Source organism: Piliocolobus tephrosceles, chromosome 3 (assembly GCF_002776525.5).
Source record: "Piliocolobus tephrosceles isolate RC106 chromosome 3, ASM277652v3, whole genome shotgun sequence".
Classification (NCBI taxonomy): domain Eukaryota; kingdom Metazoa; phylum Chordata; class Mammalia; order Primates; family Cercopithecidae; genus Piliocolobus; species Piliocolobus tephrosceles.
Window position 1 is genome coordinate 137,348,196 of NC_045436.1, and position 22,547 is coordinate 137,370,742.

Genomic DNA, 22,547 nt, shown 5'->3' on the forward strand with positions numbered 1-22,547 from the left:
TTGGGAGGCTGAGACGGGTGGATTGCTTGAGCCCAGGGGTTGGAGACCAGCCTAGGCAACATAGCAAAATCCCATCTCTATAAAAAAAAATGCAAACAATCAGCCAGGAATAGTGGCAGACACCAATAGTCCCAGATACCTGGAAGGCTGAGGTGGAAGGATCACCTGAGCCCAAGACATTGAGGTTGCAGTGAGCCTTGACCATGCCACTGCACTTCCGACTGGGAAAAGAACGAGACTCTGTCTTGAAACAAAAAGGAGAAAGAGAAGTATTAATAATACAGCAAGTGTAATAACTATGATAACTGCATGGCATTATTCCTTTAGCATTTCTCCCGATTATTTATTTTACCTAACACCTTTCATATGTAGCATTGAATGCTTTTGACAAATGCTTTCAAAATAGATTTTTAATCAGAATATTTAAACCATTGATTTACTTTTCTTTCCTAGTAAAAAGCAAATAAAGAAATATTGGCCAGGTGCAGTGGCTCGCACCTGTAATCCCACCACTTTGGGAGGCCGAGGAGGGCAGATCACCTGAGGTCAGGACTTCGAGACCATCCTGGCCAACATGGTGAAACCCCATCTCTACTAAAAATACAAAAATTAGCTGGGCATGGTGGTGCGTGCCTGTAGTCTCAGCTACTCGGGAGGCTAAGGCGGGAGAATCGTTCAAAACCAGGAGGCAGAGGTTGCTGTGAGCCAAGATAGTGCCATTGCACTCCAGCCTGGGTGAGAAGAGCAAAACTCTGTATCAAAAAAAAAGAAAAGAAATACCATTCTCTTTTCTTTCCTTCACAAAAAATAAGAGTTAGGAAAAGTAAAATTGAAACTTGCCGGCTTGATGCAAAAAATTAACAACCTGATACACATCTGAATCTTTTTTTTTTGATTGCTTTAATTGTAGCGTTAGTAGAAGAGCTTTAAATGATTCTATTTTGGGGAATGTAAAATGTTGCTCTATTTAAAGTTAACTACCAAAAACTATATGACTATTAAGCAATAATGATCTTTGAACCCAGTTGTGTATTTTGTTTTGAAGTATTTTTAGAAAGAGTTATTGATAGAAAGTTATTGCTGTTCTAGATTTTTAAATTTCCATGGCTAAGGAAAAAAATGAGTTCTGAATGCCAAGAAGACAGGGAACTTTGTTTTGTTCACCTAGTGGATTTCATGTGCCTGACACATAGGAGATAATGAATATTTGTTAGATTAATGAAGATTTTATTCCGGTGCAGGTTGTAGTCCAGTAAATCAGTTTCCTATCCACTAATAGGTCATGATCCAGAGCTTGAAAAACACTCATTTAAGGAATAAAGGAAAAAAATTGAAAAGCACCTGAAAAACACTTATTTAAGGAATAAAGGTCATACATTGATTCATTCAATACATATTTATTGTTGTAGACTGATACAGTTAATATACTATAGTATCATTGCAACTCCTAACTCTTGTTTTCATGGGTTTAGGATATTTATTCCAAAGTTACTCAATAACTATTAAAAAAAAATTACCTTTAAAATAATACATATTAGAAGTACTTTTCAAACATAATAAGAAAAAGCTGACCTAAATAAATGCATATGTAATAGCTAATCATTTATATAGCACTTATTGTTTACTAGGCCTTTTCATATATAGCAGTTCATTTACATCCTTCTAAAACACTCTGAGGTAGATACGGGGTATATGCTTAATGATTGATGAAACAAGACAGGAATCCAGGACTTCTGACTCTAACCAAATACTCCCCTATCAGTCAGTCCATGGTTTCCAGGCACAGACATAGATCCCTGCCTCAAAGAAAACCTCATTGCAGATATATCCTTCTTCCTTGAGACAGGCTCTTGCTCTGTCACCGACGCGGGAATGCAGTGACTAGATCACAAGGCTCAAACAATCCTCCCACCTTAGCCTCCTGAGTAGCTGGGACTACAGGCGTGCACCACCATGCCTGGCAAATTTTTGTGTATTTTGTAGAGACGGGGTTTCACCATGTTGCACAGGCTGGTGTCAATCTCTTGAACTCAGTGATCCACCCACCTTGGCTTCCCAAAGTGCTGGCATTACAGGTGTGAGCCACCGTACCTAGCGCATTGCAGATATTCTTAAAAGCAGTTCCATAGGTCTAGAAAGAGGTTTTGAAACACAGTACTCGACCCTATTCTTACCAGAATTCTCTCAGACTTTTGCATCCCTGATAATACCTATCCCAGAATCTTACTGAGAATAAGTGACTAATAGATATTTGATTATACTGAAGGCATAATATGAATAGACATGGCAGCTATGAATAAATAGAACTAGTCTTTCCTCTTTCTACTTTTCTAAACTGATCCTCCCCATTTCATATGCCTCCTGTCTCTTCGTTTAGAAATCTGTGTGTTTCACAGAGAGGAAACAACATTTAGCACTGAGTTGATTTAAGTTAGATATGGAGTTGAATAATATAAATTGCAATAGCAGTTCCTAGATTAAGAAGCACCATCTATTTTCATATTAAAGTAAGCAAAATCATATTCATTTAATTTTCATGTATTAAGTTGCATGCTACCATGAGCATGCAAAATTAATATGTATTATTCTCATTTTGAGTATTAAGAATTTTTTATTTAAATTATAATTTAAAGTCCCATTTGCTTCATCATTTGTTTTCTTCAATATTTTCAGTGCAAGTGGTGGCCTTGATAATGAAACACATTTTCTCAACAACACTTTATTGGAGTATGTAGATTTAACTAGACAACTCCTGGAAGCAGAAAATGAAAAAGACTCTGACACACTGAAGGATATACGATGCCATTTTAGTGCCTTAGTGGCGAATATTATTCAGAATGTTCCAGGTATTATTTTCAATTTCTTAAAGCATTATTGAGTATTAAGGAACCGTCATGTTTTTTCTTTCCTTGAGGTTTAATAATCTAAGTTGATAAAGTAACGTATGAACATACTGGAAAAATATGTCAGCATAACCAGGATGGCTGGAGTTTGTTTTCCCTTTGAATTATCGTCAGTGATTAGAAATAAAAAAGCAACCCAGCATGGAATTTCAATAATGATCAGGATACTGACACAAGAACCTAGAGAAATCAATAGAATAAGCTCTTTAGACAACCTTGTTTTAGATGCAATAAGCAGAGTGCAGTGTTTCAAATGATAATTGAGAATAATATTAAGAAGATACTTTTGAATAATGGGAAAAGAATATAGGCCATAAATACAAAATGTAACAAGGATTCCATGTTATTGGTTTACCAGATATGTTCTAATTATTGAGTAGGTTCTATATTGACAGATACTGGTTTAGATACTAGGAAGATTAATATACACAATTACATTTTTAAAAGTTAAATTCTTGACAACTGTAAGAAGTAATGTGACTCTAGCCTTTGGCATACAGTATAAATACAAATGTTTCTTTTTCTCTCTGAAAAATTAAAGTCACATTGTTGCTTTGAATAGTATATACCGACAGTTGATGCCTGAAGAACGTGGGTTGTATTTTATAACAGGGTCATTAAGCACTTAATTACATATGTCAGTTTCAACTGTAGGAGCCTTGGAAAATGATGCTGTCAAAGGAAAAGAGCATATTTTTTTCAAAATTTTCTGATCTGAAGCTCACTAATGTAAAGATGTGGTTTAGTCTATTACTAAACACTTTTTTACAACTTCCAAATTGGTTTATTGTGATACTGCTGAGATTCTTCAAGAAAGATAGATATAGAGAAATTATATAGTAGAATTTCAAAATGGGGGAAAAAATCCTTGGAGATCATTTAAACCAGTGGTTTTCAAACTTTGCTGTTTCTCAAAGCCCTGAGGTTCTCTAGTGCCATCAGCAGAAAGCAGCAGAATGTGTTTGGACGATAGGCCTCAACTCCCCTTTTATCTGTTTTATGTATTGAGATTACATGTAAGCTTCCTTTAGCAGGAAAAGGCAGCTTTCCTGCTGAAAAAAAAAAGTACAAAGTTTGAAAACATGTATCTCGTCCAAAGCCCTTACTTACCAGTGAACCAAGATACAGAGGTGTGTCTGTGTTAAAATCTTGGCCAGTCTCACCATATAGCCAGTGATAGCCCAGGGAGAAATGGGCTCCTGGCCCCACCTCTGTGCCAGCTTTCATGTGCCATTGAGCCTGCCATGGAATTTCTGCTTGCAGAGATGCTGTGTGTCATGTAATGCTGCCACAGGGTGACACAGACTGCAACTTTGTTTCTGCAATTTGCATATATTAAATGATCCCTGCTACTGTGGAGGTTTTTGACAGTTTAAAATGAAAACTTTTGCTTTCTTTTTTACACTATTACACATTCAGTAACATGTCGGTATACAAGTTAAAGCAAAAAGAAATGGAAATAAATGTTTTCTATCTTTTTTTATTTGCAGTGCACCAGAGAAGAAGTATTTTTCCTCAGCAGAGCCTTCGTCATAGTCTATTTATGCTGTTCAGTCACTGGGCAGGTCCTTTTAGCATCATGTTTACGCCCTTGGACAGATACAGTGATAGAAATATGCAAATTAATAGACATCAATACTGTGCATTAAAGGTATTTACTTAGAAACCTGATATCTTTTTTTTTAAGAGCAGAGTTAAATATTTTTATGTCTCTCAGTCACTAGTATTTTAAAGAGGATAAGAATTTCTTCACAGTATCTGAGAGTATTAGAATATATGTTTTTCTGCTGTATTCAAAATGAATACCAAAAGTTATATTTAAATACGTAAAATACAATGAAAAACACTTCCAGAATCTACTCAAATTTGATCACCATTATCTTAAATAACTGAGTATTACTTGAAAGAAATGCCTTTTTTTTCCCTTACTTAAGTACTTTTTCTTGGTCTTTTTATCTTCCTTTCCAGTATTGTTCAAACTCCATGTCTAATTTGGTATCATATTTTACTTACTCAAAATAAATTTCTTAGTTTTAAAAAATAATTTGTAAAGAAAAAAATTAAAGTATTGTGACTAGATACTAGATAAGTATTTTGCCTCTTCTCATTAAGCAACCAACATTTAACCTCTTAAATTTGTTAAATGTAATTCTGATATTATTATTTGAAGGCTATGTCTGCTGTACTATGTTGTGGCCCTGTTGCAGATAATGTAGGACTTTCATCAGATGGCTATTTGTACAAATGGTTGGATAACATTTTGGATTCTCTGGACAAAAAGGTAATTATGACAGTTTCCTTAAAGGTTCATAATAAATTCTCATTGTATTATTAGCAGTTCATGTATGTTGCACTAAAAACAAGTCTTTTTTAAAAAATAAGATAGGTTAGGATCATATGCAAAAAGCGTATTATATAAAGTTAAATAGGATCTCATAATGTAAAAATGTTCCAATTCTTACGTATCATTAATTTGAATAATTTTAATTTCCCTTTTAATATTATAGGATTAATACAGTGGTGTGTGTCTCTCAACAGGGTTCTAAGTCAATAAATAAAATACTAACATATAACATATTGAGCTGCATGGGAGAAATATGTTATTTGCTATGTTTCATTTCGTTTTTTTTAACCACTTTCCATTTAATCATTCTTCCTTGCCCTCCACACCCTTTGCTTTCCTTACTCTCATATTGTACATTTACAGACTTCACAATTTAACATAGGACTTACATTTTTTTCCCCTCACAACAACTTTTCTATTGGGTTATCAAAAACAAGAATAAAGCTTGATAAAAATAATTGGAGAGCTTAATGACTCATTTTTCTGAAAGCACTTAATCACTATTCATGTTCATTAACCACCTTCAGGGCTCTGTTGGAAGACAGAATCATACTAGAGAGACTCGTGTAAAAAGCAAGATACCAAATTCAGTTCATCCGTGTGGTTTTTTTCTGCTGGCTGAATAAAATGAGAGGGAGGTGAACAAAAGGAGATGGAATTTTCCTATTAATTACAATGAATATATGCACCATATTACCTTAGTAAGAACTGTAGGGAAACAGACAAAAAATATGTAACGTTCTCTCTCTATTGAGCAATTTCACAACCTTTACCTAGGTTCACCAGCTGGGCTGTGAAGCAGTTACGTTGTTGCTGGAGCTGAACCCTGATCAGAGCAACCTGATGTACTGGGCTGTGGACCGCTGCTACACGGGCTCCAGGAGGGTGGCGGCCGGCTGCTTTAAAGCCATTGCTAATGTGTTCCAGAACAGGTACTTTAGACACGGGTTTCTTGTTTTGTTTTCTTAAAGAAAAGTTTTTCTTTTGAATTTAAAAATATGAAGACACCAGTATAGTTGTCCTTCAGTATCTGTGGGGAATTGTTTCCAGGACCCCTCTCAGATCCCAAAATCCATGGCTGCTCAAGCTTTCTATATAAAATGCTGTAGTATTTGTATTTACCCTATGCAAATCCTCCCATATACTTTCTTTTTTTTTTTTTTAGACATGATCTCGCTGTCACCCAGGCTAGAGTGCAGTGGCATGATCATAGTTCACTGTAACCTCAAACTCCTAGGCTCAAGCGATCCTCCCACCTCAACCTCCTGAGTAGCCAGGACTGTAGACTCCCACTACCATGCCTGGCTAATTTTTAAATTCTTTGTAGAGACGAGGTCTCACTACGTGTATTGCCCAGGATGGTCTTGAACTCCTGGCCTCTCACCTTGGCTTCCCAAAGTGCTGGGATTTCAGGCATGACCTGCTGCGCCTGGCCTTTCCCACATATTTTTGATCCACAGAGGGTTGACTGTATTTTCTTTTCTTAAGCTCTAATGCAGCTGTGTCTAACCCTTTGAATGTGAGGACTTTTTTGCTTATCTGTGGTGGTGGATATTACAAAAATTATGCATGGATTTTTTATTTTTCGTCAGCATTTTTTAGTGTGTTTTATGTGTGGCACAAGACAATTCTTCTTCTTCTGATGTGGCACAGAGAAGCCGAAAGGTTGAACACTTGTGCTCTAATGGAATTTAACCAAAATAAGGACAATTATCACCACACATCTGTTGTTGGAACTATTGCCTTGAAAAAACCAAGTCCCCTCATAGACTTAGAAGATAGGTACCTACAAGCCTTGCCCTTTGCATATCATATTTATTAAATGGTGCAAAAGTCTCTAAACATTGTTATTTACCTAATACGTAAATTTATTCCTAGGGATTATCAGTGTGACACAGTGATGCTTCTAAATCTGATACTGTTTAAAGCAGCTGATTCTTCTAGAAGTATCTATGAAGTTGCTATGCAACTTTTACAGGTTTGTAAATGTGTGAATTTAAATATTTTTTTACTCAGGATTTAATGAAGCCGAATAATTTAGTCTTGCCATTAAAGCACACTAATAATAGTATTTAGCTTTATTTGTAATAATGAAGTTATGGTATTAAGTCCTAATTATTATTAGAAATATAAGACAAAGATAATATAGATATTTAAATTTATAAATAATGCAAACTATTCCTAGTGTATTGTAGAAGGATTATTTCTAATAACACGTGTGTATGTATGTGAAAGTACTTATATATATGTGTCTATGTAAAGTATTTCTGTTCAGCAGATGAGAACAATGTGTGTCTAAATTTTTTTGGAGAGCCATATGAAAAATAATTAGCTCTTTTTATCATATTCTCATGTAAATTTATTTATTGGGTTGAGGAGAAATAACTTAGAAACTTAGCAAACACGGATATATTATTAGTATACAGTATTTAATTCATAATAGGGCAAGATTCTTCCATCTTAACCAAGGGCTAAGAATAGGATTCAAGCAGATGCTTTTTCCAAAGGCTCTAAAGTGGTTCTGATGCCAGTAGATCCATCTTAGGAATTATACCCTAATGCCTTTGTTAATTAAGAGGAAAGTTCAGCAGTACAGCTCTTTAAATAGTGTAATGTCAAAAAGTTCTCCTTGAAAGATTTTTTTTTCACTTATACATATATTGTACTATCATATTTTTGAGTAAGAAAAGTGGTAAATCTTTTTCAAGTAATTGTATATTAAGTTGCTGGAGTTATTTTCAGACTGTATTACTAACCTGGATCATTGACATTAAATATGAGGAATGTAAGTTCTTTTAGTGAGAAAGGGTTTTTGTTTTGTTTCGTTTTATTTTTGAGATAGGGTCTCACTCTGTCGCTCAGGCTAGAGTGCAGTGGCACGGTCATGGCTCACTGCAGCCTCTACCTCCTGAGCTCACGTGATCCTCCAACCTCAGCCTCCCGAGTAGCTGGGACCACAGGCACACACCACCACACCTGGCTAATTTTTTAATTTTTTGTAGAGATGAGGTCCTGCTATGTTGGCCAGGCTGGTCTTGAACTCCTGGCCTCAAGTGATCTTCCCACCTCTGCCTTCCAAAGTATTGAGATTACAGGCATAAGCCACTCTACTCAGCCTGGGAAAAGAGTTTTTTTAAAAAATATAAAATTATAGTTAAACTTTAGAGAACCCATAAAATCTTAACCTCAGTTGATGGAATCACGTTCCTATAGATTCTGGAACCGAAGATGTTTCGCTATGCTCACAAATTGGAGATTCAGAGAACAGATGGAGTACTCAGCCAGCTGTCTCCTCTACCACATCTCTATTCTGTTTCATATTATCAGTTGTCCGAGGAACTAGCAAGGGCGTATCCTGAGCTAACTCTCGCTATATTCTCAGGTATGATCAATGAACTGGTTAGTAGTTTGTCAATCATTTCTTCAAAAACAATTTTTAGAAAAGTATAAATTTATTAAATTACAGGTTAAATCAAAACCAGACATGTCTTTACATAGGAAATATTTTTTTCTTCAGTAAGAACTCTTAATTCTGATCTGTCACAGTATTTAGGTTTTTCTATCAATGGCGTCCTTGTAGGGTTTTACACCTTACCTTCCCTTGCTCCCGGCTCCATCAAAAAGAAAAAGATACAAGAGGGAGGACTTTCCATATGTGACTTAAAAGTATTTCTTAGTAGACATAGAACTTCTTGAATACATTGTATTTTGTGTATTGGCATGTCTTTAATAATAAAAATAGTCAGGGATAAGTTGTAGGCAGTTTTCCATGAGTGAAACCTCTAACCATAGGAGCAGGTGGTACAGTGCTTTGAGCAAAACTCTTTCTAGTCTCCCACATGTTGCCTGTCACCTACATCAAGATCTTGTTCCAGTGTAAATACTGGACATGCACCAACACTAGGATCTGGGAGATTGTGGAGTTCTGTTGTGGGTCCTTTCTTTCATTTGGACTCAAGAGTTAGTGGCCTTAGTCTGCTTGGGATCTTTGCATAGCACCTATTTTAGCAATAGAAATAGTTTATTTCCCTCCCTAATTTACCTGAGTGGGAGAAAAAAGCAACAACAACAACTTAAATTCTCCTAACATTTAGTTCTTGAAAGCAGTAGACCTGTTTGGTTTGCCCTGGTAGTTGGTAGCAATTATGCCCCTTCCTTTTTTCCAACCCCCACATCCCTGACAGCCCTTCCAAGATGGATATGAGTGGTCATCAACACAAAATAGCAGCCACCATGAATACAGATTTTGTGGCTGCTGAGCTGCTGCTAGAGTCTTCTGCACAGAAAGCAGGGGAGTCCAGCTAGGTCTCAGAGATCATGTAACTGTTTAGAATGCCATGTCATCGCCTAGGATGTCGGCTGGTACAGGTGTCAACCGTGCCCATGCCTCCACCACCACCACCACCTTGTCATTCTTCCTTCAGTTCTATCTTCAGACACTCTTGTCCTTAGCATCAGCTAATTTTAACTCCTTTGCTTAAGGTAGTTCATTCTAAACCAAAACATAGCCTCTCAACCTGACAAATTCCATAGCTAACCTACATTTTCACTTTCACTGTTTCTAGGGCAAGACAAACACAATGTTCATTCAGAATTTTACTGCACAGATACAGATATCAGCATAAACTTTGCCACTTTAAAATTTGAGGGTCCTGATCCTTTCTTTCTCCAGATTCAATGCAGTGGTCTTCAAATTTCAGCTCTGAGGCCCTTCCCATTCTTGCTCCTCACATCCTTTCCCTCCTTCACACCTGCTCCTAACCCCTTCCTCACCCCTATGCCTTGCCTTGAGTATATACACTCACTATTCCGTATTGTCAGTCTTCATGCATGCCTTAGATCTTCACAGATGGCCTTCACAGTCCACTAGTGTCAAGTTCCTTTCTGTAGCCTCACCGGGTTACCTTCTAACTGCTCAGTCTAGTCACTGGCTAATAGTCTTCAGTCTGTTTGCTACTTTCCATAGCAATTGGTGTTAGCCATCTTATATTTTTTTAAGCTCTAACGTCACTTAATTTCCAAAAACTTAGTATTTCTTGCTTTTTCTTCTACCATTGAGTATTCCTTTTCTGTCTCTTTTGGTAGATTCTTACCTTCCGTCCCTTTTTTCTTTTTTTTCTTTTTGAGACACAGTCTCTCTCTGTCTCTCTCCCTCTCCCCCTCTCCCTCTCTCCCTTTCTCCCTCCCTCTCCTTCTCCCTCTCCCTCTCTCCGTCTTCTGATTTATGTTAGCTGTTAATATTATGATGTCATTGAGGTGAAAGTTACTAAAAGAAAAAACAGTACTTATAATTGTTAAGTGTAATGAGTAAAATGAATAAAATCCAGCTTCTGAAATCTGTTGGAATTAATTACCGATCAGAGGAAGCCGAAATTACATCAGTTCTCTTTGACTTGTTTTCAATTTCAGAGATAAGCCAGAGAATCCAGACAGCTCACCCTGCTGGACGGCAGGTGATGCTGCACTACCTGCTACCATGGATGAACAACATCGAGCTGGTGGACTTAAAACCTCTCCCCACAGCAAGGCGACATGATGAAGATGAAGATGATTCCTTGAAAGACCGAGAACTTATGGTGACTAGTAGGCGCTGGTTACGGGGAGAAGGATGGGGATCTCCACAAGCCACTGCAATGGTTTTGAACAATCTGATGTATATGACAGCAAAGGTAAAATGAGTTTTGTGTTTATAATTGCTGCACAGAATTATTGAGTAAGTAGATGTGGTTAGAAACAGATGAAGAGGCTCCATAATCCTGTGATAACCAAGCAAAATGCATTATAAATTTCTTTCTTTAAAAAAGACTGATGATATATGAATTTTTTTTACTAAAACCATATATGATTAATGATATTTATATTTAGATTTGTTGAAAGAAATTATTGTTTCTGTGAAGTGTGGAAACGATTAAAGCTATCTGTGGAAAACATTATTTTTTAATATTTCATGGTATGACAAGTTTGGTTTTTATAATAGGCAGTCATGACTGAAGTATCTTTTGTGCATATCGCATCTAGTATGGCGATGAACTGGCCTGGTCGGAGGTGGAGAACGTGTGGACCACACTTGCAGATGGCTGGCCCAAAAACCTGAAAATAATTTTGCACTTTTTGATCAGCATTTGTGGGGTGAATAGCGAACCAAGCCTCTTGCCTTACGTATGTATTCAAGTTCATTTAACTTTAAAATATATGTATATATATTTACTAGTATCTTATGATGTCACAGTATGGGCAGCAGTTGCCCAGGAGAGGCAAGGCAAGGGCCAGGATGAAGACAGTCAGGAAAATAGCACATGGATTTATTCACTGATTCAGTCAGCAAATGTTTTCCATCATTATGACAGACCAGGTGCTCTTCTGGGCATTACAATCTGATGGGTAATACAGAATTTATTTGTTGAACCTACATCTGATTTATTTAATGAATAAATCAGTAAGTTAAAGTATAGTGTGATAAAAGCTATAAAAAATTTGCAGAGTTCTGAGAGTAAAACTTAGGAACCACAGCTGTCTGGAAGGATTCAAGATGACACTTGAGAGAAAGTGATATTGAAGCTGAAAACACACATTGAGGATGTTTCTAGTTTCTGCTTGGCAGAGCTGGCATTTAGATATGAGAACAGGATGGTGAGTGAAAGCTCAGTGCCTATAGGATTGCCCTTCAGGCTGCTGGAAGCAAGGGAAAGCATGGTAAGAGATATGAAACGAAGAAGATAACATCTTTGCCTTCCAGGGGAGAAAGCAACATCCAGATCTGCCCAAGTCAAGAGGACACATTTGATATGAAACTGTCAAACGTGAGGGTTAAATGGACACACGTGCACACGTCTTTTTAGGGGCAGATGTAGATATCCATCCCGTGGCAGCATCCCCCAAAAGTGTGGTCAACGGAAGACTAGTTCTACAGAACGTTATCTAAAAGTTCTTACAGGCCAGGCACGGTGGCTCATGCCTTTAGTCCTAGCAGTTTGGGAGGCTGAGGCGGGCAGATCACCTGAGATCAGGAGCCAGAAGCCAGCCTGGCCAACATGGTAAAACCCCATCTCTACTAAAAATCCAAAAATTAGCCAGGTGTGGTGGCTCATGCCTGTAATCCCAGCTACTTAGGAGGCTGAGACAGGAGAATTGCATAAGCCCAGGAGGCAGAGGTTGCAATGAGCTGAGATCCAGCCACTGCACTCCAGCCTGGGCAACAGAGCGAGACTCTGTCGAAATGAAATGAAAAATGAAAAATGAAATGAAATGAGGTGAGGTGAGGTGAGGTGAGGTGAAGAAATGAATTCTACAGATTCTATTTTAAGCTTTACCCAGCATTCCCCAAGTTCACTTGGTCACTGAAAGCATCATTGCCAAGGTGTACCACAGGCGTAGTGCCTTTGAGAAGTGCTTAGAGAACTGTAGGTGTACAAGGTGTACAAGACAACGTTACCCCACGTCACCTCTCTGGCTGTGTCTCCTATATTCTCTCTGGTGCTCCCACCCTTCAGCTGTACTGGCCCCCCTTTGCTTCTAGCTCTCTCACCAGGCATTCCCTCCTCGGTGCCCTCACACTCAGTTGCCTTCTCTTTCCCCAGTTAGCCACGTTACTCACTCCTCGTCTCTTTTAGGTCCTCCTTCAGGTGTCAGTGCCCACTGGGACTTCTGCTGCCCATCCTGTGTGGAACTGCAAATGCCCCACCTCCACACACACACTCCATTTCCTTTCCCTGCTTCATTGATCTTTCTGGCACTTAATCATCACCAAACACATGATATATTTTACCTATTTACCTCATTAGTTTTGCATCAACCAGTAGATTGTAAGCTCCTTAAGAATGGTAGTTTTTGTCTATTTGATTCACCTTTAAGTTCCCATTTAGTAGTGCCTGGCACATAGAAGATGCCCATTAATTGGATGAATGAATGGGGGAGTTAGAGCTGGAACCAGAAAAAGCATGAGATTATACTTTTAAGAGGCCAAATGGAAATTTGGGGAATAGCCATTTTCCAGGAATTTAATAGGAACCATTTTTTAATGTCAATAATAATAATTTATTGGTTATTATTTTTTAAGCACTTATGGGTGCTTATTTTAGGCATGGTAAAAGCACTTCATCTACATTATTTCTCAGAATAAATCTATGAATTTGGTGAGATCACTGCAGTTTTACAGATGAAAAAACAAGGCAGAGAGAATGGTAATTTCCTCAAGCTCTCACTCTGTCACTTAATAGTTCTAGAATTCCAACCCAGATCTGATTGTGAAGTCAGTAAAAGCTTCTTGGAGAAAGGAGTAGAGTTAAGATGGGGGATGGGGCTTGAAGACTTGAAAGGACTAGGGTTGGGAGTATCAACTCGGAGATACCCAGTCCAGCAGAAGGAAGCCACAGAGGCAGGAACGCACACAGTATGCTCAGAGGAGATCGAACCTGAAAGCAGAGAGAATTAGCAAGTAGTGCCCATTGGATGGAGTAAAGAGCCATACATAGAAGGGTATCATTGGGTAACCATAATAAGAGTTTTGGCCGGGTGCTGTGGCTTACACCTGTAATCCCAGCACTTTGGGAGGCCGAGGCAGGAGGATCACCTGAGGTCAGGAGTTCGAGACTAGCCTGGCCAAGATGACAAAACCCCATCTCTACGAAAACCACAAAAATTAGCCGGGTATGGCAGCAGGCACCTGTAATGCCAGCTACTTGAGAGGCTGAGGCAGGGAGAATTGCTTGAACCAGGGTGACAGAGGTTGCAGTGAGCCAAGATCACCCCATTGTACTATAGCTGGGGGAAAAGAGAAAAACTGTGTCCAAAAAAAAAAAAAAAAAAAAGGAATTTGGTTGGAATATAATAAATCATGTTTTAAGATTAATCCAGGGGTCATATAAAGCAGGGCTTTTCATATGTCTGTAAAAATATGAATCATTCTGATTCTGGAGGTGGGGCGGGCCTAAGATTTTCTATTTCTAGCAAACTCCAGATGATGATTCCTGTCTTGCTAGGATCACATTTTGAGTAGTAAGGATTAAAGTAGGGAGAAAAAGAGATAGGCTGATCAGTTATGAAGTTATTTCAGTAATATACATTACTAAAACATATGTATAATATATACTACTGAAAAGTTTTTCTACTTACTTATACTGTGTTACTAGCCATTTGTAAAGTGCACTGTAAACCTTAACTCATTTAATCTTCCTAACAGCTGTATGAAGTATAGCTTCAACTCAGTGATAGAGTTAGTAAGTGGTATATCCACATTCCAAACCAGGCAATGTAGTTTGAGTTCTAGTTTAGTTCTAGTTCCTTGCTCTTAATGACTACTCTGTTTGACTATAGGGAATGGGGAAGGCAGAATAAAAGATAAACCCTTGGTTTGGAGGCTAACTAAAAATCAGAGGAAAATCTTAGGATGTTATTACCTGGAAGTGTTTCGATTAAAAGAGAAATTTTTACAGAAAAGTATTTTTTTTTTTTTTGCTTTCAAAAAAAAAAAAAGAAAGCAAAAAAGTAAAGAAAGTGCATAAAGTGGAAACCACTAAACATGTTCAGTTCATCCTAATTAGATCTAATGTTGAGAGTTAGAGGGAGGACAGTATTGATAAAGCTGATTAATGTCTTATTGTTGATCAGTGCCAGTTTTGATTTAGATTGTGTTTATTCATCTAGCACTTAAAGTTGAACTTACTCTGATAAAATTTGTCTCAGGAGAAATTAATGAGATAAAAACTTTGCTTTTTCTTTTCTGAATGATTTCTTTTGTGACAGGTAAAGAAGGTCATTGTATATTTAGGTAGAGATAAAACAATGCAGTTACTAGAAGAGCTGGTGAGTGAGCTTCAGCTGACCGATCCTGTCAGTTCAGGGGTCACTCACATGGATAATCCCCCGTATTATCGCATCACTTCCAGCTATAAAATCCCTTCTGTCACCTCAGGTGAGAAATTTGTTAAAACTGCTGTGTGAGATGATAGGCATCTTCATCTGCTTCACTGTGGTAACCATTTTAGGGTCTCTGTGTCCCATAACATCTTGTTACGAATCTCAGATATATGCAATAAAATTTATTGAAAAAAACACATCTTCCTCAGTATTGAAAGAGAAGCTTAACATAATTGTTAAACAAGAGTTTATTGTGTCTTTAAATATTATTGTTGAGAAAACAAAAGCAAATGTGAGTCATGTATGGTAATTAATTAGATAAGACTTTGTAAATCCTCATGAGAAAGCAATTCGACAATGTAAGTATTAATATACAGAAAAGCAATATTTACGTACTTATTCAGAGATGGAATAAATTTATTCCCTACATAACACATACCTTTTTTTTTCTTTTTTTTTTTTTCTTTTTTTTTGAGACAGAGTCTTGCTTTGTCACTAGGCTGGAGTGCAGTGGCGTGATCTCGGCTCACTGCACCCTCCATCTCCCGGGTTCAAGTGATTCTCCTGCCTTAGCTTCCCAAGTAGCTGGGATTACAGGTGTGCGCCACCATGTCCAGCTAATTTTTGTATTTTTAGTCAAGATGGGGTTTCACCATGTTGGCCAGGATGGTCTCAATCTCTTGACTTCATGATCCACCCCCTTTGGCCTCCCAAAGTGCTGGGGTTACAGGCGTGAGCCACCGCGCCCAGCCAACACATGCATTTTTTAATGGGTATAATTACCATGTTAAATTTAGAAAATGCTTATATGTTGAAATTATTTGTGTAATTTCACATTATAATTATCTGGGTATATATTATACATCATATCCAATCAACTGAGTGTGTGTGTGTGTATATATATATATATACTTATATGTATGTGCATATATTAAAATTATTATAATATTTTGAGTTTGAAGAAACTATGTTCCTAATAGAAAAACCTCCAATGAAATTCAAAGTAGTAAAAAGGCTATTGTAGATGAAATTTCTATTAAACTCTTTGTTACTCAGTTTAAATGTTTTCAGCATGCTAATAACATTGTAAAACTAGAAATATTTTAAATTATCTCTTTATAATTTATTTTTTACCATCCATTTTCATCACTTAGTCCTTTTGTTTTGTTTTCTAGGAGATGTCTAATAATGCTTCTATTGAATTTTTCATATCTGCTAGAATGTTTTTAATTCCAAAGTTTCATTTAATTATAATTTTTTAAAGTAGCATCCTATTCTTGTTTCATGGTTGGCATGTTGTTTCGTATCTGATACAGTTACAAAGTTTTCTTCTCCCAGCAGAAGTCTTCATTTTCTCTACATTGCTGTTTTGTCTTGATAAAACTTTTCTCAAAAGCCTACCAATTCTAGATCTGTCTTTTCATAAAGAGTAGAATATTAAAAAAAAAAAGTTCTATAAGCATATATGGAACTTGTTGACTGTGTCCTTTGTTGTACCGTGATTTCAGTGAAGCCAACGTCTGTAGGTATTTTCTCCTAGATTTATCGGATTCCCTAGAGAAAACTCTTTCTAGTCATTTGCCAACAGAGGGTGTGTCTGTGAACATATACACACACACCTCTTTGGATTGTATATATTTATACACACACATATACACAGTCTTCAAACTTTCTGGAAGCCCAGTGGGGTGAGAAGGATGTAGCTGGGAGTGCAGTCTCAAATTTTAGCCTGTACATTTTCATTTCATTTAATGCCCCTGTTCTTGGTAAGGTGCCTCCTCTTTCAGGAGTACGTGGTGTGCCCTAGTTCAGGAATCTTCTGATTTTCATCAGAAAAGACTTCTAGAAGTAGGGAAAGACAGCCACCCAGCTGCAAGAGGCAAGAAAGTAGATTTGGGGAACCAGTTACTTCTAAAATAGATTGACTTTCAGCCACGTTTCCTATTTTTTAGCACCACCTTCAACCCCTGTTTCCGGAGGTTCTTGATGCTACTCGTCCCTGAGCCTTTTGGAAGTTCAGCAGTATAAATATGGCAGCTTCTTGATTTTCCCCCACCACCACCTTTGGATTCAGCCTTCTTAACACTTAATTACTTATTGTCCATTTGTATTCTAGCATCCAAAAATTTGTTCGTCTTGTCCCCTTTCCCTTTTGGTAATTATGAGTACATTCCTTTTTTAAAATGACTTTGCTCTCATTTTAGTTAAGTTTTGATATCTATAATTTGAGATCTTTTGTTCTTATTGGGTTATTCCAGGTTTGTAGATTCACGAGTACTGCTTTGTCTTTGATTACAGGAACTACTTCCAGTAGCAATACAATGGTAGCTCCAACAGATGGCAATCCTGATAATAAGCCCATTAAAGAGAATATTGAAGAGAGGTAAGTACTTCTTTGTTCTTTATTAGCTGTTCAGTTTGACAGATACTGGTTGTCAGCAGAATAAATGATATTTTCTGCATTGAAATGTGGATGTTGTTGCGTTAAAATTCAAGTGAAAAAAATATAATTCCATGCTGGAAACTCCACATTGAGAGTTTCAACATTAAAGATGCTATCCTGCTAGATTTTTTCATATGCTCTAATGTATAAATAGGTGGTATATGGTAAGTCACTTTTTGTATTGCTTAAAGTTTTAGACCTATATGAATGGTATTTACTCCACCTGTTTTATATGCCAGAATATTATTTTAGGTAGAAATAGCTGATTAAAAGTTTAAACTTTTGGGTTATAAGGTGGAAATTAATACATATCATAGTAAACTTTTGTTAATATTTTGTGTACTGTGTCCTTTTTTTTTTTTTTTTGAGACGAAATCTCACTCTGTTGCCAGACTGGAGTGCAGTGGTGCAATCTCAGCTCAACCTCTGCCTCCCAGGTTCAAGCAATTCTCCTGCCTCAGCCTCCCGAGTAGCTGGGACTAAAGGCGCACGTCACCACGCTCGGCTAATTTTTTGTATTTTAGTAGAGATGGGCTTTCACCGTGTTAGCCAGGATCGTCTCGATCTCCTGACCTCGTGATCTGCCTGCCTTGGCCTCCAAAAGTGCTGGGATTACAGGCTTGAACCATGGCATCTGGCCTCCTTTTTTAAATATAGAAAGTGAAACATAAGGTATAAATACCATTGCACCGTCAACTGTGACTAACTTCAGTGATCATTCCCATAGCTATGTGCACCTGGACATTTACAGTGGACTAAACTGTCATTTGAATCGGCAACATCACAGACTAGAATCCCGATACAGTAGCAGCTCTGGAGGATCTTATGAAGAAGAAAAAAGTAATAAATTCCAAACGTTTTTAATATAACTATAAGGGTGAGGTGTATTGTTAATTACATTAACGTTAATAAATATATATTTTTTCAGTAAATTGTTTTTAAAAAGCGTATTTAACTGCCACTAGTGGTGTTCCAACATAATCTGAAACATCTTGATTTTAAGAAGCAACGTAATTGGGTGAAATTTTTTTTAAAGCACAGGTTTCCTATAGATAAATCACAAGGAACGTGAGAACTGGTTCTCAGGAAGCATCATAGAACAAATACTGGAAACAGGCTGATTTTTTTAAGCAGGATTGCTCCTTCTGCATGGATTCACATTTTCCTAAAAAGATAGTCTCTTGGCAATTGCAAAGTGAATAATCTACCCAAGTTTCGCTATAACGTTAAGGCAGGGTGTCATAGAAGCACAGGCTTTCAGACTGGGAAGGGACACTGAAGATGATCTGGTCCAATCTCCTCATTTTGCACATGATGGAACTGAGGTCCAGAGAGGTTAAGTGACTTACCCACGTCACACAGAATTCACATTTCCTGACATTTTTTATTGCACCCCGCAGCCCCACTGTGGTAGAGCAGAGTTCCTTTCAAGATGGAGCTGTGTTGGCCCTATCTCAGGATATTTAGAACTGAATTAACTTACCAGAAGGCCCTTTGTTACAAGGCAGCTTCTCCAATAATGTGATCTCCTGGCTTGAACATCACTGATGGAATCACGATGAAGTGCTAATATAGTTTTGCTTTGACGTACAGGGTGGAACCTAAATTGATCTCTCTCTCTCTCCCTCTCCCTGGTTTGCTTAATTTGATAATGTTTGTGCCTAGATTTTCCTAGCAAACATATGTTGAAATAGTGGGAAATTTTTTTTATCACTTTCTTATACTATATAAATAGTCGGGATCTTACTAGAGTTTGCTTATATTGGGAGAAATTAGATGGTGTAGAAAATGAGATCATTTTATCTTGATAGGTGATTCAATGCCACTTTATTCTAATTGGCGACTGAAAGTGATGGAGCATAACCAAGGAGAGCCACTGCCCTTCCCACCAGCTGGAGGCTGCTGGTCACCACTGGTGGATTACGTGCCTGAAACGTCATCACCTGGATTACCTCTTCACAGGTGGACTACAGCGTCATTCCTTTTACATATGCACCAAGTTGCTGCTGAATACTGTCGGCTTTCTTTGTGCTATCAGACAACACAGAATAAAAGCAATCTTCTTTATGGAGATACTGCAACATAGATCAGTGTGTTCTAAGAAATCTGAAAAACTCAGAGTTCTAACTTTATAAAATTAATATTATTAAATCTAATTCTGCTGCTGCTTTTCTGGGTGTCTGGCATAGTTACTTGACCTTTCTGGGACCCAGTTACTACATCTAAAAAATATGGCTTTCCTATGGTAGGCACTATTATTTTGCATCGAGTTGAATTCTACTTAGCAAAATCACAATAGAGCAATTACTGCATTCTTTCAAAATGTATTAATGCACCAAACATATATTGAACACCTACTGTGGCAAGCAGTGTGCTAAGTCTCAAGGTTGAAAGATGAAGAAAATGTGGCTCCTGAGTTCAAGGAGCCCTTAGCCCTTATGTTCTATTCCATCTCTTTAACTTAATGGTTAACGTTTTCTTCAGCTGTATTTGTTTTTCCTCCTTTTTCCTGGATAAGTTCTATTTTTCCATGAAATGTGATATTAAAATCTTCAAGTAATTTTGTACCAAATTCTCTCTAGGTTTACCAAGATCTAGTAAAACGTTAATGAAACTCTTATTTGTCATAGGTGTAACATAGCAGTGATCCTTTTGACTGATCTGATCATTGATCATAGTGTGAAGGTGGAATGGGGAAGCTACCTGCATCTTCTTCTTCATGCAATTTTTATAGGTAATAAATATTTGGTTCTAATTCTTTCATTTTATATTTTTATGATAATTTAAAAGCAGTATGGTTTTATGACAGTTTTTACGTGTTTCTGTTTCCTGTTATTTTTATGTTATTTCCATGACACTTTTCATTATGATTCCTCTGGTCTCTTGGGGAGTTATTTGTGGCACCTCTTCTAACCACAAACAAACATGTCTATTCCCCCCATTCCTATTCCTATCTTATGGCCTCGCCTGCCCACACACAAACACATATATACTATACTGAGGAAAAATTCTGTGGCTGTGGCAAGAGTCAAATTAACTTACCTCTGGGGATTGGAAACTTTCAGAGTGAATGAAAAGTTGAAATAGGTTCTAAGTATTTCCCAAAAGAATTGGATTGTTGGATAGCCTGATTATTACAGCTGAAACTCCATCATGCCTTCTGTAGCAAACATGAGGAATCTATCATATCTATAATACATTTGATGCTTATAGGATTGGCTTCCTGAAGCAAGTCCAAATAGCCATCTCCTTATAAATTTTCCTGATGTGCACACTTACTGTTGGTGTGTTACATCCTTTCTTCAGTTAATCATGTACTTTCTGTTACGTGCTAAGTACACAAAAAAGCCTGCCTTTTAAAAAAATTCATTTCCATGAATTTTTTGTGTTATGTAACAGTAATAATTTTTAGGAGATCACTAAATTTTAGACATGAAACACATTTAACTTATCTTGAGTCTCCCTAGTACTATAAGACAATAGGCTATTGTAAAAGCATGTAAGAACTCTAGCACAATAAAAAAACATATAATATGTCACCTTCCTTGAAATCTTTCATATAATCCCTCCTTTTCCTCAAAATGTGAGTTTGATAGTAAGAATACTCATTATTTCTCTTTATTGATAATGTTTTTCTACCATCCTTTTTAGGGTTTGACCACTGCCACCCTGAGGTGTATGAACATTGTAAACGCCTGCTTCTGCACTTACTAATAGTAATGGGACCCAAAAGTAACATCCGAACTGTTGCTTCTGTCCTTCTCAGGAACAAGGAGTTTAATGAGCCCAGGGTGCTTACAGTCAAACAAGTTGCACACTTAGATTATAATTTCACAGGTATTTGCTTTAAAAGTACAATTTGCAAGTAGAATTATACTTTATTAATTTGGAATCCTGCATTAGAGAAAGTCAACTGAATAAAAGTTGAAATTTATTCATTTTCAAAATGTAGTTGTATTATTTTAAGTACCATTTAAATTATTTACTAATAAAAGAAGGGAGCAAATCTGAAATAATTGAATCTGCATTACCTTGAAGGATCTTTATCACACAAGAGTTAAGTTATGAATATGAAGTTGAAGACATAATGAAACAGTGCTTAATATTGAGGACGAATTACAAAAAAGATGTTGAGGTTGTATTAGATTCCTCTTATTTGCAAGATCTGAAAACTGATAAAGTAAGGCATTTTAAATTTTGTTATTCACGTGATTATATTTACTGCATTAAAAACATACATTTTGAAGTAGTGAAGTCCAAATTAATGAGACTTAATTTGGTTTATTTCATTGACAATGCTAATTTTTCTTTTTTACTTTTAAGGTATATTTTCCTGTATCCTATAACTCTAACTTATTTCTTTCATTCATCAGTACCATCAGGCTAGTGACAGGTGATCTAGAAACTTTTTTTGAAATTGAAATAAAACTACCTTTTTCTGTTCTAATCATACAGTATCAGATACAGGGTCATGAATTTTAAAGCTAGTTAAAACTCTGTTACTTGTTGAAAATCCTATAGTTAGGAAACAGTTATTAGGAAACTTATTAGCCTTTTAAAACTATGATTGAAAGAAAAATGGAATGAAGTTTACTGCCTTGTTATATTAAGGCACCATTCTTCAAAATTCCATAGCTTGTTTGTTTTTAAGGCTTCTCTTACCAATTTGTAAATATGGGCATTAGTAATAACCTTTTAACAGGTTTTTAAAAAATAATTGACGCACTATGTGTATTTCAGATAGATGATTCTTTCTGCAATGAAAATGGATCAAAAATTATAGAAAATTTTCCATAAAAAGTTAAAAATCAGTTCATGTTATAGAAATGTGACTGACAAGCAATGTTGACAAAATATGCCAAAATATTAGGAAACTGCCACTTGCAAGTTTCTTCAGCAGATGGCGGCAGAGGACTGCACAGTACGTCCAAATTGCTAAGTTTTCAAGATGTGAAACGATGTTTGCCCCAAAACTTACTTGCTGTAATTTGATGTTTATGAG

At 36.8% G+C, this 22,547-nt stretch overlaps 1 protein-coding gene across 2 annotated transcripts in view; it reads left to right on the top strand.

Annotated features, from left to right (window-relative positions):
• FRYL (FRY like transcription coactivator) overlaps positions 1-22,547 on the top strand; it is a 286,322-nt gene that overhangs the window by 210,159 nt on the left and 53,616 nt on the right. For both annotated transcript variants that reach the window (XM_023224475.3, XM_023224476.1), the window contains 14 exons: positions 2,674-2,846; positions 4,394-4,554; positions 5,074-5,184; positions 6,025-6,179; positions 7,126-7,225; positions 8,461-8,629; positions 10,657-10,916; positions 11,266-11,406; positions 14,989-15,157; positions 17,401-17,485; positions 18,273-18,385; positions 19,357-19,507; positions 20,176-20,279; positions 21,197-21,382. In XM_023224475.3, coding sequence (XP_023080243.1) covers positions 2,674-2,846; positions 4,394-4,554; positions 5,074-5,184; positions 6,025-6,179; positions 7,126-7,225; positions 8,461-8,629; positions 10,657-10,916; positions 11,266-11,406; positions 14,989-15,157; positions 17,401-17,485; positions 18,273-18,385; positions 19,357-19,507; positions 20,176-20,279; positions 21,197-21,382 — 2,078 coding nt within the window. The remainder of the gene's footprint in view (positions 1-2,673; positions 2,847-4,393; positions 4,555-5,073; positions 5,185-6,024; positions 6,180-7,125; positions 7,226-8,460; positions 8,630-10,656; positions 10,917-11,265; positions 11,407-14,988; positions 15,158-17,400; positions 17,486-18,272; positions 18,386-19,356; positions 19,508-20,175; positions 20,280-21,196; positions 21,383-22,547) is intronic.